This window comes from Ctenocephalides felis, unplaced genomic scaffold (genome assembly GCF_003426905.1).
Source record: "Ctenocephalides felis isolate EL2017-DRISC unplaced genomic scaffold, ASM342690v1 CF-g0.4_SCAFFOLD_03571, whole genome shotgun sequence".
NCBI classification, from domain to species: domain Eukaryota; kingdom Metazoa; phylum Arthropoda; class Insecta; order Siphonaptera; family Pulicidae; genus Ctenocephalides; species Ctenocephalides felis.
The window spans coordinates 30,035,031-30,050,616 of record NW_020539725.1 but is presented as its reverse complement, the minus strand read 5'-3'; the positions used below and the strand labels follow the sequence as shown (position 1 = coordinate 30,050,616).

At 28.8% G+C, this 15,586-nt stretch overlaps 1 protein-coding gene across 1 annotated transcript in view; it reads left to right on the top strand.

The window, feature by feature from the left end:
* LOC113387006 (polypeptide N-acetylgalactosaminyltransferase 2) overlaps positions 1 to 14,293 on the top strand; it is a 723,548-nt gene extending 709,255 nt beyond the window's left edge. Inside the window, exons 6-9 of the mRNA XM_026624766.1 lie at positions 8,204 to 8,442; positions 9,977 to 10,237; positions 12,093 to 12,262; positions 13,474 to 14,293. Of these exons, the coding sequence (XP_026480551.1) occupies positions 8,204 to 8,442; positions 9,977 to 10,237; positions 12,093 to 12,262; positions 13,474 to 13,772 (969 nt within the window). The 3' untranslated portion in view covers positions 13,773 to 14,293. The remainder of the gene's footprint in view (positions 1 to 8,203; positions 8,443 to 9,976; positions 10,238 to 12,092; positions 12,263 to 13,473) is intronic.
* Positions 14,294 to 15,586: the final 1,293 nt, after the last annotated feature.

Below are 15,586 nucleotides of genomic sequence, written 5' to 3'. Positions count from 1 at the left end.
CAAATTTAGTTTTAAATCATTCTGAAATGCTTGAAACGTCGAGAAAATATCAAATTAGCAAGTAAGATTTTTTAGTAAAAACTAACTTCGGATAGTTAATTACATATATTATATATGGACATATATTACATTCATGCATATATCTGATAATATTTCAATTATTATAAAGACTAATGATATAGGATAAAAGGCAATCAAGTATAGTCGTAAAATAGTTAATCAAATGTTGATTAGCAAACCAGAAAGTTGCTGTTTTTTACCTGAAACTTTGCATTCAATTAAAATCACGCCCAGTAGCAATTTGTTTCCATCGTATGTAGAACTTTTCCACATTTATTCATTCCTAACTTTCTGCATTGAGTCTGCCAGTGCAGGTTTATTAAGAACCCGTACAAACGTTGCAAATAACGCATTAGACTTTGCAACATCTGCGGCTTTAGACCTTCTTGTCTAGACGCTTTTCACGGGAATAAAAACCACAGGCACTAATTAGACGGCTTCCTGGGCGCTTCTCGCTGTAAAAACGTTAAATACGACGGAAAAATACAACTGGAAGTTTTTCAAGCCGAGATATAAAGAGATTCTGCTCTAACGAGATTGAAACAGCAGAGGGTAGAGGTGAAGAAGATAGCGGTCTATTTATTTTTTGTAGTTGCTTAATTATGAACAAACAAAAGTATTATAGGGATTTAACTTAGCATTGTATTATTAAAGACTGAATTATTTGCTTCGTATACAAAGACGGCTTGAGTCGCAGTAATTATTATTAGAAATTGTGTTTTAAGATTTCAGATTTCTACCGATTTTAGGTCTTTTCTTTCGAAAAGTATAGGATAAAACTTAAATCTTTGCTCTTACATGACAATAAAAGTTTTAACCGCCATCAAATATCTGAAAATGTTACGTACAAGTAGTCTGCTTATATGAGACAATACGTTATGAATGAAAGAATTGCCATATACAAAATTCCCAAGACGGGTTAAAATAGCTTATCACATTAATAATTATGATCTTTTATTTTTAATTTTACGAAAAATAACAAAAATTATGTAAATTAATTTTTTGACTGCCTAGATTAATTGATAATTGTTTTAAATCATTATGAAAAAAATTACAAAATTTTATAAAAGGTTCAAAAACTGAAATTCTTTGTTAGGAATTCTGATTTAAAAAAAATATTTATTTGAAAAGGACGTAATTTTATTGGATCCTTAGATAGTATTTGTTTTTCAAAAATAACAATAAATTTTTCACCATAGCGCCCTCCCACTTTTCCCGGATTAGCATAACTAAAAATTACCGTCTCAGTTTTTACTTGGAAAAATATGGTCACCTTAGTAATTATAACTTCGCAGGTAGCAATTCGACATTTTCAAACTTGTTTAGATATTCCACCAAAATATTAGTGTTTTTCAATAAGTTGAGTTTGTTTGGCTATAGACATTATGAACAATCTATAATAAATTGCTAATGAATAAATAATTTGTAACTATGAATGAACATTTAGTTTTAGTTTTACGAAAATTAACAAAAATTATGTAAATGAATTTTTTGATAATTATTTTTAAATAATTTTGAAGAAAATTACAAAATTTTATAAAAAGTTTAAAAGCTGAAGTTCTTAGTCAGTAATTCTGATTAGATTTGTAGGGAATTGATAAGAAAGTATAAATAGAAAATTCCGTATCAGTTAAAGTTGTACTTGGAAAGGATTTGCAACTAAGATGTGCAATATACAAGAGAGATTTGTGTATAAATCTCCAGCATCAAAACGTCTTTTAAGAATCAGATTCTTCACAAATTACTATAACTTGCCCTACGGGAAGTTAAAAAAGATCTGACTAGCAAACTGAGTCTTGACTTGTGGAAGAAACTGATAAACTGCTGCATTTCGAGCATGGCTCAGTGAAGATCGGATACATCGACTTAAAAACAGACGGAAACAATGTACTTGGTAGTTTTGAGATATCGGGCAAGAATGGTTAGGATAAAATCGATCGACAAAGTAATAAATGAGGAAGCGTTAGAATAGAAGCATCAAGAAAAGTAGATGAAAGAAGTATATTTGATATGGTTGCGGAAAAGGAAACTTGGGCAAATATTAGTAAATTAATACATAATAGTGCATGAAGTAATTGAAAACAAAACAGGATTAAAAGAGAAGATGCAGGAAATTAAACGACAAAGCACAGGATACCAAAGCATTGTAGCACAAATTCGAGCATAAGAAAACAAACTGTATGAATAAAAACTTCTAAATTAAGAGTATTTCTGACTGTAGGAAGTTTTCAAAATCTGCGAATTATAAGATCTATTACCTTTAAGTACTAAACCCTATTTTAAATGCAAAGAAGGTTCTGCTCCGGTCTCACCGCAGTTTCACTATGGTAATTTTCCCGATCTTATTCCCGCTGCATTTCCATATGCAATTCATGTAATCGATGCAATAAATAAGCAGAGCCGCGGCGGCAGCAAATTGCTGTCGCTGGTTTGTTTCTTCTCGGAAAGCACGTTTCTCCATATACCGATTCCGGAGCATATATATTTCTGCTGAAACGAAATGTTAAGATTTATAATATTTGAACCTCGAAATGGTTTAACGAAATTGCTCGGGAGTGCATGTACGAGAGATAAAGAAGCGTTCTGGTTCATGTAGTAAAGGAATTGAAAATTTTAGTTTAAAGATCATATAAAAATAATAAGATAAATATTTCTTATTATTAAAAACATACAGAAATAACAAAAATCGTAAATAATTTTCATAACTAATTTTGTGTTCAATTATGAAGAAAATCTAAATTGTGCATAATATTTTAACTTTAAAATTTTGTAACTACAATCTCTGAAACTGGTGAAAGTCGTGTAAACTGTCACTAAATACTCTATTTCACCTTAAGCTATGCTGATGAAAAATCTATAACAAATCTTGAGTTTAACATTAAATCAGGAATACTTTGTCTTTGTGCACTATTAATTTACCACATTCGAGCTTTTCTTAAGGAACGAAAGCTTTTTCTGGGGCAACATTAACTATTCAGTTTAAATATTAAAACCTGTTATATGTAACATGCTGAAAATTTAAAAACTTTCAAATATTAGTTGAAAACTTTCAAATGTGAATTGATTTCACTCTAAATTGATATATATATATATATATATATATATATATATATTTAAATTACACAATGATTTATATTAAGTACGAATTATATTTTAAGTAATATCTGCTTTTTAACGTCTAATCCCCATATCATTTCATTTGAATGCCTAAAAAAATATATATTTATGGTATTCGCAAGCAAATAAATTAATTTGCACTCAATCATTCGATTTGAATGATCATTCTCTTGAATTGTACATAGTAATTCGTATCAAATTTCTTATTCTGTATACTGCGGCAATTCCATCACAAGAAAGCATTTCTTTTGAAACATATGCGAGCATGTGTTTTGGTGCGCAATATCAGGAAATAAAAGTTTATCCATAAATTCTGATTGTATATAATTTGCATTTTATTGTTTTGGCGCGTTCGGCGTACTGCAGAGTGGTACATGCCCAACATTTTAGAAAGGGAGCTTTGATAAAACTTACTTTAAACATGGTTATCGTTGAATAAACCTTCAATATTATCTAAATGTTAGTGAAACTATTACTTAATATTAGAAATGTGATTTAATTGTTTAGATGATTTTCAGATTTGGAGAGTCTACTTAAGCAAAACAAGGGTTATATTGGCGAATAAATAAGGGTTCAATCAGAGATACTAATTATGTTTGTTATATCTTTTAGAGGTAAATTTTGATATTTGTCGAACTAAAACTGTTTTGGAAATAATTTGTAACAATTGCGCAGTCTTTGCTAAAAGTGAAAAAGGGCTGTCTAAAATTGGTCTGGATCAATCCAAGCATTAAAATTTGGTAACGAGTTAGGGAGGAATATATTTAGAAAGTTGAAATAGTCTAAATATAAATGTAACATTCAACATGCGAGTGAAAAAATTATAAATTATGTTGCAAACACCCCGATTGAACAAAGCACAAATATAAATACTTTAAGAACATCTTTAAAATAAAAAAAATTCATATAGAGTCTTTTGATTGTGAAACATGAAGTCTATTAGTGTAAATTTAGGATAGTAGAAATAATAATCACTAAGGAAAGAGCTATTGCCGTTATATGGCAAAAAACAATGCATTTCTGCCTCTATTGAATGCATTCTCAGATATTTCATGCAAGTTGTCTACCAACTATTCTTTTAAAATGCCGTAGCCGCACTATTTCTGTCTGGTAATGCTGATATATGTATTCCGCGAATACTTACCATGCAATCTTTTTGTGCGAAATCCACTTACGACGAACGAATATTGTGTTGGAAATATCCCGGGCTCGTTGAGAGCGGGCGGCTGAGATCTCGGAGGGTGTTTCTTTTATTCGACGATATCTGAACACGATCTAGAGCCTTTTCACAACTTGAATTCGAGAACCTTTCATTACGGGCAATGTCTGCAGACTGTCTGATTCGTTGGATTTGTTTAATACTTTAAGGAGCAATTGCTAAGAGCGAGATAGATTGTCAAAGAAAAAAAAGTGGTTTATTAGGAAAAATTGAGAAAAATTATAATAGCTTTATTTGATAATCCATATACGAGACAGACTTACATACATTAATTAAATTTTGATAGCTGTCAAAAAGCAAAGAAGAATAACTCCTCCTCTTATTTACACATTGTAAATTTAAAAAAATGAAAACAGATGCAGCAAACTTTCTTAGATCAACATTTTGTTCAATATATAAAATAATGGGATTGTTTAAATCAAAAGTGTGTTCAAAATTTTGCATATGGTCATATAACATTGTTTTGAATTGATTTTTATTTTTTGAATTATAATTATGTTGAAGCATATATATATATATATATATATATATATATATATATATATATATATATATATTGTAAACTCTCTCCAATATAAAATTTTTCACAATTATCACAATTCACTTTGTAAACGGAGTCAACAATTCTATTATGTGGTGTTTTTGATTTTATAGAAGTAAACAAAGAAATTAAATTATAAAATTGCAATTTAGATTATAAATAGACTAAGTTTACTTTTCCAAATATTTGTGTCTGAATACATTGTGTTAGTATCCAACGTTTGTTCCGGCGATATTCACGTAATCTCTTAAAATTAAATTAGTTTAACTATTTTTTATATTTTTGTACATTCAATGACTCTTTCGCAAATATCGAAAAGTGCTGTTTCTTGCATTGTCGAGTGCGTTTACGAACACAAAATTTTATCCCCGATAAGTCGTACAGCAAATTCAGTGTATTTCGCGATAGTGCAATTTAACTCCTGATAGCGTACGTGCAGAGTGCATCGACGGTCGGATCTCCCGCGAGAATCGGAAACGAATTTGCTGCGCGAATTGTTTGTATTATTACTTCGACCCGGGACGCCGATGCCGCTACCAGGAAGGTGAAAACTTACTGGTGCATGGATGACACTGATTTAGGGATTTGTAATGTTTTCACATTGATTATGATTTTTATTTACAATAGAATCTATCTATAGATTATTTAAAAATTGCCATAATCATTATTAACAAGCTACTGACATTAATAACTACTTAAGCTCGAAGTGCTGCTTATCAAGTACATTACTACATTTACATATAGTAAACGCTAAAAAAATTAAAATAAAAATCTTTGTATATCCATTCGTTTCAAAGGTTTCTGATATTTTGGTACACCTTTATAAAATGAATTTATGATGTGTGCCCCAATTTCATTAAGAAAAAAAAGTTGTGAAAATGTAATTTAGTGGTCAAAAATTATCTTTAGATATATGAACATCAAATCATCAGATATTTTATAGAGATTTTACTAATTAGAACTATTTTGTTTCCAATGTTTGGGTTCGTACCAAGATTTATATAATTTAAATTTATATAGTTCAAATAAATTTTGTCAACATCTTAGCTACTATGCATAAATTAACTTGAATGGGTGTCAAAATTTGCAAAATATTTCAACTTTTTCAAATAAGTCTGAATTAGCATGTACATAAAATATATCATTTAACATGTCCGAGCACAAATAATTCTCATACGATGCAAAATGACGTGGATGCTATAGCATTCAAAATATATGATGAATAAAGTACTACAATCTTATCTTATGTAATGAGATTATAATACAATGAAAATTTAAGTATATTATACTTTCATAATGTCCAGGCTGACTAGCCTTATTGTCGGTGTTTGATCGAATTTATTTCTTTTACTTTCTTCGAACTCGTTAAAAATACCTGAAATTTGCATCTTGCTAACATTATGTTTATTAAATTTTTATAAAATATTAACGTCCGAATATGCAAGTTTGCAGATTGCAAATTTATTTTTCAAATCTGCAGAATCGAGACTGCCGAACATGCACGTACGGCATCTAAAGATAAATTACACCCTTCGGAAAACCCACATTGCACCGCGTGCAGCAACCCCGATATCGTAACTTAACATTAACGTCCCTCGATTGACTTTTTAAGCCACGCGCTGCTTTTACGTGCCTTGAATTCGGTCAATGGAAATGCTTGATTTGAACCTCAGCTGAAAGTTTCAATATATGTAAATAATTTGAATATTTTAATATAATTAATAATTTTCCGGCAAAAGAATAAACTTTTAGGGAATAATGGTATAATATTACTACATAATTAATTAGGAGCATAATTTCCTGGGGGTATTTATCACAGTAGAAACGTTTTTTAACGTTATGTGTAATAAAAGTCTGTTCGACAAGAATTAAGCAAAAATTGATTTTATGTTGCTGCGTGAGTTATGGTTATTAATCTCACTATGTACCAGTTTAAAATATCCTGAAATACGATACCAAATGTATGATAATATGCTTAAGATGTTTTTATATTTTCAATATTTTTACCATGTATTTACTCTCGTTTTTTATATTCCATTAATTTTTGTCACTTGATATGCAAAAGGCCGTTCCTTTTTTTTGTAACTCTATACTTTTGATATTGATTACATCTTCCTTTTATATTATAAAATATGCTTGAATTTATTCAAGTAGCAATATTTATAACATGTAAATTTGACCAGTGAAGATCTTATTTTATGGAAATTCGAGTTAGATTTATGTAATATCTCAAATATTTAATACTATTTACTTATTGTAATTCAAAAAAAATTCTATATAACGTTAACTAAAACAAAAAAAATATGAAGATCTGTTAAATTTTAAATTTGTTGTGTGTAAGTTAAATAAATCTCAACTCAATACTGGAATTTATTTTACGGTGGAGACGCCATGTACTTTCAGCTGTTTACATTTTATTGATAATTTGCATTGAATTCAAATGAATTGAGACATTCACGTAAGTTTTTTTTTTATAGTTATTAATGAATAGTAGCATTATTGAAATTAGTTGCAATCTAGAACAGTATTAATTATTATTTTTCAGTTCCTAAGTTCATGGATTTGCAAACTCAGAAATTAATTCGGATAACAATAAAAATCTTCATACAATTTATATCACAGTTTATTTATTTATTTATTTATATATATGTGTGTACATAGATTAAACATCTTTTTTTATTTTCAACAGCCGAAGATGGTGCAGAGTTGGCCAGAATAAGCAAAGTGCGGGTTCTTCGAAACTCAAAAAGGGAAGGTCTCATGAGGTCTCGTGTACGGGGTGCTGCCGCAGCTGTTGCTCCTGTTCTTACCTTTTTAGATAGTCATTGTGAATGTAATGAAGGATGGTTGGAACCATTACTAGAACGTGTGCAACAGGTATAGACTTAATATTTAGGCATTGACAAAGCCAGATTATGACAGAAACTCTAACTCGACAGAAGGCAATTTTGGTAGGAACTCGAACACAAACAAAGCCGATTTTGGTAGGAGTATGAATTAAATAAACTATACCAATTTATCTAATTGTTATAACTAATCATTCTGATAGATGCGTGCATAGTATTGCAAGATAACTAAATTAGAGCTCAATTAGGATGACTTATGAAGATTTCTTCGATCATTTTTAAAATATCAATTATTTACACTTATATATAGTTACACATTATTGTTTAAAATAATATTCAGTTGCAAATACATACAATACGTGCGTTGATCTATGCGTCAATCACAGTATGTGGGAACAATATTGTGTCTCTAAATTTCAGGATCCAACACGTGTGGTCTGTCCCGTCATCGACGTGATAAGTATGGACACGTTCCAATACATCGGGGCAAGCGCCGATTTGCGTGGGGGCTTTGATTGGAATTTGGTGTTCAAATGGGAATATTTGAGTGACGCAGAAAGACAGGCCCGCAGGAGCGATCCCACTGCCGTCATTAGGACGCCTATGATTGCGGGTGGATTATTCGTGATAGACAAGGTGTATTTCGAAAAGCTTGGCAGGTGAATTGAAATTATTTTAAACGATTAGTTATTATTAGTAGTACATGTATTGGGAAATAAAATCGAACAGCGCTCTTAACATATCTTTAGTGATACAAACATTAATAAATAAAAAATAATTTGTACACAGTGCAAAAATTTGTAGTCGATCGTCTTTTTAAATTATGATATTAAATATAAGCTTATAAGCACAAACAATTAAAACTTGTCCTTGAGAAATATATTTTTCGAGGACAAGCTCATTTTATTGTGCTTAATATATTATTAAAATCTTTATTTTAGCGTGTTTTTCAAATTTTGTATTCATAGTTTTTATAAGGCATAAAACTTTCGTATTTTGAGATGGTCATTGTTCAAAGTGTTTTTAGTTAACTCCTATTTACTGTATCTATTGAGCTCAGCCTTAGGATTTAACAGAAAACCTATTTTCAAATAGTAATTTTTGCAGAAAACCGGTTTTGAACAGTATTATATATCGAAAAGAAATTTTTGCTCGAATAGATTTGATAAAAGTAGTTTTTATTTAGTAGTAAAAGTAGTTTTTATTTAATTATATATTTATTTAGAAATACAATAAAGTAGTTTTCGACAGAAATTATTTGCTGTTCAGTTTTCTATTGATGTAAAAAATAATAAATGACTAAAAATCACTTTATACCTTCAAAAACAATTACATATAGTAGTTTATACATAATTTCCACATATGTAAATGTTTTCATATTACCGAAAAAAGTCTTTTAGCAAATGGTTCAAAAAAAACAATTTTAAAACAAAAATAATTATACAGATACATAACGATATTTAATTTACAAAATATACACAAAGAAATCAGATGTCAAACTGATAAAAAATCTAAATTAGTTCATAAAATAGAACACAATGTTTCTTGGAATCATAGCGGACCGATATACATAATTCCAAATCTCATCGAACCGATATCATATTAATTGTAAGAATTAAACCGTTCGCATCCACCTGAATCTAATTTTTTTGATAAAAAATCGGTTTTCGAATTTCCTAAATTTCACTGAAAAATCTTTATTTTTTTAAACTAGATATTTCTAGTTTATCATCATTATATATTTATAATGAATATTTTCAATGTATGTAGTGAATTTATCTTACAAAATGAAAGTTACAATACTAATTAATACAATACAAGTACATGCGAAGTACATTCATTGGATCTTTATTGGAATTTATATAATTGGAACATATATATAATATATATATATATATATATATATATATATATAAAATCTTGTAATACATAATGTAAGTTTTACCTTTTTTATACTAAATAATTTTATGCTAATATAAGATTCAAAGTCCTAGGAATAATTATAAATGAAAAGCATCTATCATATGAAAATATTCTCCAACATTTTTTTCTTGAAGCTACTATGATATATATAAACCTATGCTAGAAATACCTCTAAACTTATTATATTTATAGAAATCCTATTATTTAAGAAACACATATTTCTACATTTCCTATTTCAATCTTTTCATATCGCATTGTTTCCTGACAAAGGTACGACATGAAAATGGACGTTTGGGGCGGCGAAAATCTTGAAATATCGTTCCGCGTATGGCAGTGCGGAGGAAGTCTCGAGATCGTCCCTTGCAGTCGAGTAGGTCACGTCTTCCGCAAAAAGCACCCTTACACATTCCCAGGAGGAAGCGGCAACGTTTTTGCCAAGAACACGCGAAGGGCCGCTGAGGTCTGGATGGACGACTACAAGAAATATTACTACGCCGCGGTGCCGCTCGCCAAGAACATTCCATTTGGAAAGTAAGAAGTTTTGCCTACTGTGTATATAATGTGCATTTTATAGTCACCGTAAAATGTTTAGTAAATTTAATTAACACATCCGTGGACGTAAATGCTATAGCATTCATTTTTATTTTGATACAGAATAAATGGTAGCATTTAATTTATATTAGTATGGAATTAGCATATTTTAATTGTTATATATAATCTCACTACCCTTACTTATAGCAGTATATTATAATAGGACTACTACTCTTATAAACGATGTTTTATCAAATTACGAACATCACTTATTGAAAAATAAAATGACTATCAATTCTGGTACCATGCTGAAATTTTTAGTGTCTGCAAACTTGATATATTCGTCTTAATTTATAAGGCGAAAGCAAGTTAGTATATATTCAATTCAATTTAACTTTTTGTAATTACACTGTAAAAATCAAATCATCCGCATCAAAACACAACACATATCGAACAAACATAAAAATATGCTCAGTAAAATTTCTATGTAATTTTTCATTGTAAATTATTTCTTTTTATATTTGTCATATTTCCCTTTTTTTCTCATGAGCTGTGTAAAAATGGGAATCGAAGGGCCAAAAGCGTTAAATTTTTAGTGGTTTTATGAAATTGTAGCTAGATTGAATGATTCCATGCAGTTTAATTGTTATGTTGAACAACAAAATTCAAAATTATAATATAAATACACTTTATTTATTCCATTCAATGTAGTAATAAAACACTCCGATTGATATTTAAAGCATCGAAAAAAATCGGTTACTTCTCAATAAGAATATTTTTTTTTTCATAGTTTTATTGTCAATCAAAATAAAATACATTTTTAAGACAATATGATGTTGGTGTTAATGCATTTAAGAAATTATCTCCTATGAGATATCTCTCTTTCTTTTTATTATTGACATTTTATTTAAGATCGTATGGCCATTTTTTTTAATCTTCGTGTGGGATATTTCTTACTTATTTTAAATAAATGTTTGGTTGACCTGGTAGTTTTTCGTGGTATTTTTTGCTCTTTTCTTTTATCATCTCATTAATAGTTTTTATTTTTAGGTCTTCATGAATAAGAATATTTGCAAGGATTTTTTACGCTTCGAACATTGAGTATTCGAACTTAGAAGTTGGGTGTTATTAGTTAGTTCAATTACTTTTATTAGTTCAATTTCTTTTAATTATTCTTATTAGTTCAATTATTCTTACTAGTTCAAGTTTTCATTAGTTCAATTTTCTCATATCTTTAATAATAACAGCAAATGTATTTGTTTGATTTGAAACATGTGATTTTTAAGAAGTTATTAATTTCCTTGTACTTATTTTTAGTTATTGCATAATCCAAGCTTATTAACTTCAGAATCATATGTAGGGCAGAGTAATGCACAAAGGTTCAATTTAACTTTTTGTAATTACACTGTAAAAATCAAATCATCCGCATCAAAACACAACACATATCGAACAAACATAAAAATATGCTCAGTAAAATGTAATATTTCATTGTAAAATATTTCTTTTTATATTTGTCATATTTCCCTTTTTCTATGGGCAGTATAAAAATGGGAATCAAAGGGCCAAAAACATTAAATTTTTAGTGGTATTTTGAAATTGTAGCTTCCAAGCAGTTTAATTATTATGTTGAGCAACAAGATTCAAAATTATAATATAAATGCACTTTTTTTAATTTCATTCTATGTAATAAAACACTTCGATTGATATTTAAAACATCGAAAAAATCAGTTACTACTCTGATAAGAATTTTTGTAAGTATTTTTTACGCTTCGAACATTGAGTATTCGAACTTCCCTGTATTATATATATACCGTTATATGATATTTTTAATGATTGAGCAAACATACCTTTTCAGCATTGACGACCGGCTTGAATTGAAAGAACGTTTGCAATGTAAACCATTTAGTTGGTATTTGAAAAATGTTTATCCGGAACTTCTAGTTCCGGAAATAGCTTTGTCGGGTTCTTTGCGGCAAGGCTCGCATTGTTTGGATACAATGGGTCATCAAGCCGAGGGAACTGTAGGTAAGCAACTGTAAATAATAATACAGGTAAATGTAAGAAATATTTCAAGAAAATATTTTTTATTATGATTCTAGAGTTTAATTATAAATATTAAAGTTTTTGATATACTATGATATATTATATAAGATAATATGATATATTATATAATAGTAAATAGTTAACGAAGTAAGTACATTTGTAAATCAATTCTTCAACGTCTTTTTAGAAAATTTTAGGATATTCTCTGCAAAATTTATAATTATATAATTTAGTTCAAAATGTATCAAAGAAACCTAAGGGGGTATTCTAGTGTAGAGCGATGAATTTTAGGTCATTTTTAAAGTGTCGTAAAAGAAAGCAATGAATGTTTTTACTATCCATTTTTTTACCACTTATTTATTAATATTATTAAAATACAAAACAAAAATTAAAAAATTAAAAAGTTATAAATTGTAAAAACTGGCAGTGATGAAGTGGGTGGCCGCAAAAAATTGGCACCTCAGTCTTGACATGATTTCAGCCCTCCCAGCCATCGGCAATGCAAAAAATAAAAAGCTTATTTTTGAGTTTTTCGATTTTTTTAAAAATAGTATATATAAATAGCAAAATTGGAATTTGGAGTTAATCCTAGTTCGGGCTATAGATAGGTTTATAAATAAGACTCTCTTAACATTTCAAATGAATCGGTCAATTAAAACTCGAGAAATCGTGTCAATAGTACTGAAAAAGTCTGTTCTGAGAAAAACGCATTAGTTTTGCGTGAAGCCAAACTACTATGGAGACCGAGTCAGTAAAGTGCCTATATCTCCGAAAATAATTCAAATTTTTAAAAACCTTCTTGTACCCATATTTTTAGATAGTTATACTTTGAAAATATGAAATAAAAAAAATCGAATTTTTGAATTTCTACACTAGAATACCCCCTTAATGTATCAAAAAAAATTATCAAAATTTCTGAACAAATATTTTTTATGTCATATATATATATGACTGGCAAGTCGTATCAGCTTTCGAAACATACTGCAATTGTATCGTTTGCATCGGGCATCTGTGATTGACATGACCTAATACCAAATCGCATATGCCAGACATATAAGCCCGACAAGCCTCATGTAGAACTTCTTAACATCAGACACTTATGACTGATGTGGTTATTAACCGGTTAAATTAAAAGTCAAAGTGTTAATTTACATATTTTGATTAACAATGATGTAAATGTATATTTTTTCCAGGTCTTTACCAATGTCACAACACAGGCGGAAATCAAGACTGGACTTTAACAAAAACAGACCAAATTCGGCATCATGATTTGTGTCTCACCTTAGTTCGCTACAGTAGAGGTTCCATGGTGGTCATGAAATTCTGCGATGACTCCGACAACCAAAAGTGGCGTCAACTGCCTGGAGGTATGTTGGCACACGGACGACTAAATCTTTGCCTAGATTCAAGGTACGCCCAAGACCGAGGGATTACGGCAGAAAATTGTAATTCAGCTTTGCATAGTCAAATGTGGAGATTTTCTAGCTCATGAAACGTCCAAAATGGCAATCATTTAGAAGAAAATAGCGGAAAGTTCCAAATTGATAACGCTAAACAAAAACTGAAAACAAATTTTAGAGTCGAAACTCCGCATCAAAAGGTAGATAAGTCGAACAAATTTGATATCTACAAATTGCTAGGTATACAAGAAACAACATCGGACGTCAAAACTAATCAGTTTGCGGTTTTAATGAAATTTAATCAATATACACTGATGCACAATGATAATTACACGGATCCTAGAGTTTTTATGAAAATTTATCAAATTTAATTATAGCCCATACACGGATATCAAATGTGCGTGTATCGTAAGTGATGTAAATTTTAGCTAAAATGTATAAAAAGAAAAAACGAAAGCCCATTGAGGTGTGAAAGTATTTTAGTGAAAATGTGTTTTATATAAAATATAAAATTTAAGTCATACGCAATTATTCACACGACCCAGTATAGTCATAATGTTAACGTATGTATTATATAAATTTGTATATTTATTTCTTTGTACATAATGCGATATTCTCACAACTATATCAAATATGACAATGGTAAAAATATTATAACGATACCTAAATAACGTTAATACACAAAAATTTAAAGAGTATATATATATATATATATATATATATATATATATATATAATTATTATTCCCATCAGTGACTAAATGTTGATCGTTTTACTGGTAATGTCTTATGATCGCCATCAAGATGGTAGTTAACGCTATTGAAAATTGTTTCCTCTATAGTTCGATTTTTAAAAATGGCTGGTAGTATTTTGTATGTAATTTTCAAAATTTCAAAATTATTTTATCGGTGAACGCTACCTTAAATACGTATTATTTAAAAATATATATGGCAGAATATATTTCTTATCATATGTATTAAAATTATTGATTGTTTAAACTCTACTTAAGTTTCACATAGAAACTACTAAATGCATTTATAATTACATTTATATTTGTATTAGTTTTAATACAAATAAAAATTGATTGATTTTTCATTATTGCTACCTCAGAAGCAAATATTTACTTTATTGACCGCCAGTCTATTAATTGTGTTTTCAATTACTAACCTTAATATACGAACCCGAAGCGGTCGATGGAGTGTTAAATGGATTAATTGAATTAATAAATTAAGTGATTTTTTAAAAATTGGCATGAAAAAAGCAAAGAGTCTGCTTTAGAATAACAATTAAATGGTAACAGTCCGGTACATCCTTCATTTAGTTCATATTTTCAAATTGTGAAAACTGATTCGACATTTGTCTCTTGAAATCAAGAAAATAGTTTGTACATATTTTTGTATATATTTGCAGAAGAAAAATGTTATTTAATTGAACTACTTTTAAAATATGTGATCTACGCGCTTGTGATTATTTTATAGATTAAATTGAAAATTGTAGATTTGTTTAGAAAACTCCTATATCTTCATTCACATTTTATATTTGATTGTTATTACCAATATATAAATATATATTGATAAATGAATTTTTTATTATATCTAACTACAGTAATTTTAATTTAATAAAATTTAAGCAAATTAATGCATTCCCTATTGTTTGTTTTAATGTATCTTATTAAAGAATTTTAAATAATTTTAATTATGTTGATGCATATGCGTAAATATGAAATTGTCAATCCATATGTGGTAGATTTCAAAATTCAAAATTAGATGTTAACTATCATAACATTATCCCAATAAAAACGTGCTATTTAAATATGAATAGCCAATGATTATGATAAAATTTCTATATATAAAACTCTACATAATTAGTTAAAATATCGAGAAACCACTTAGAGTAAAAAGTATTA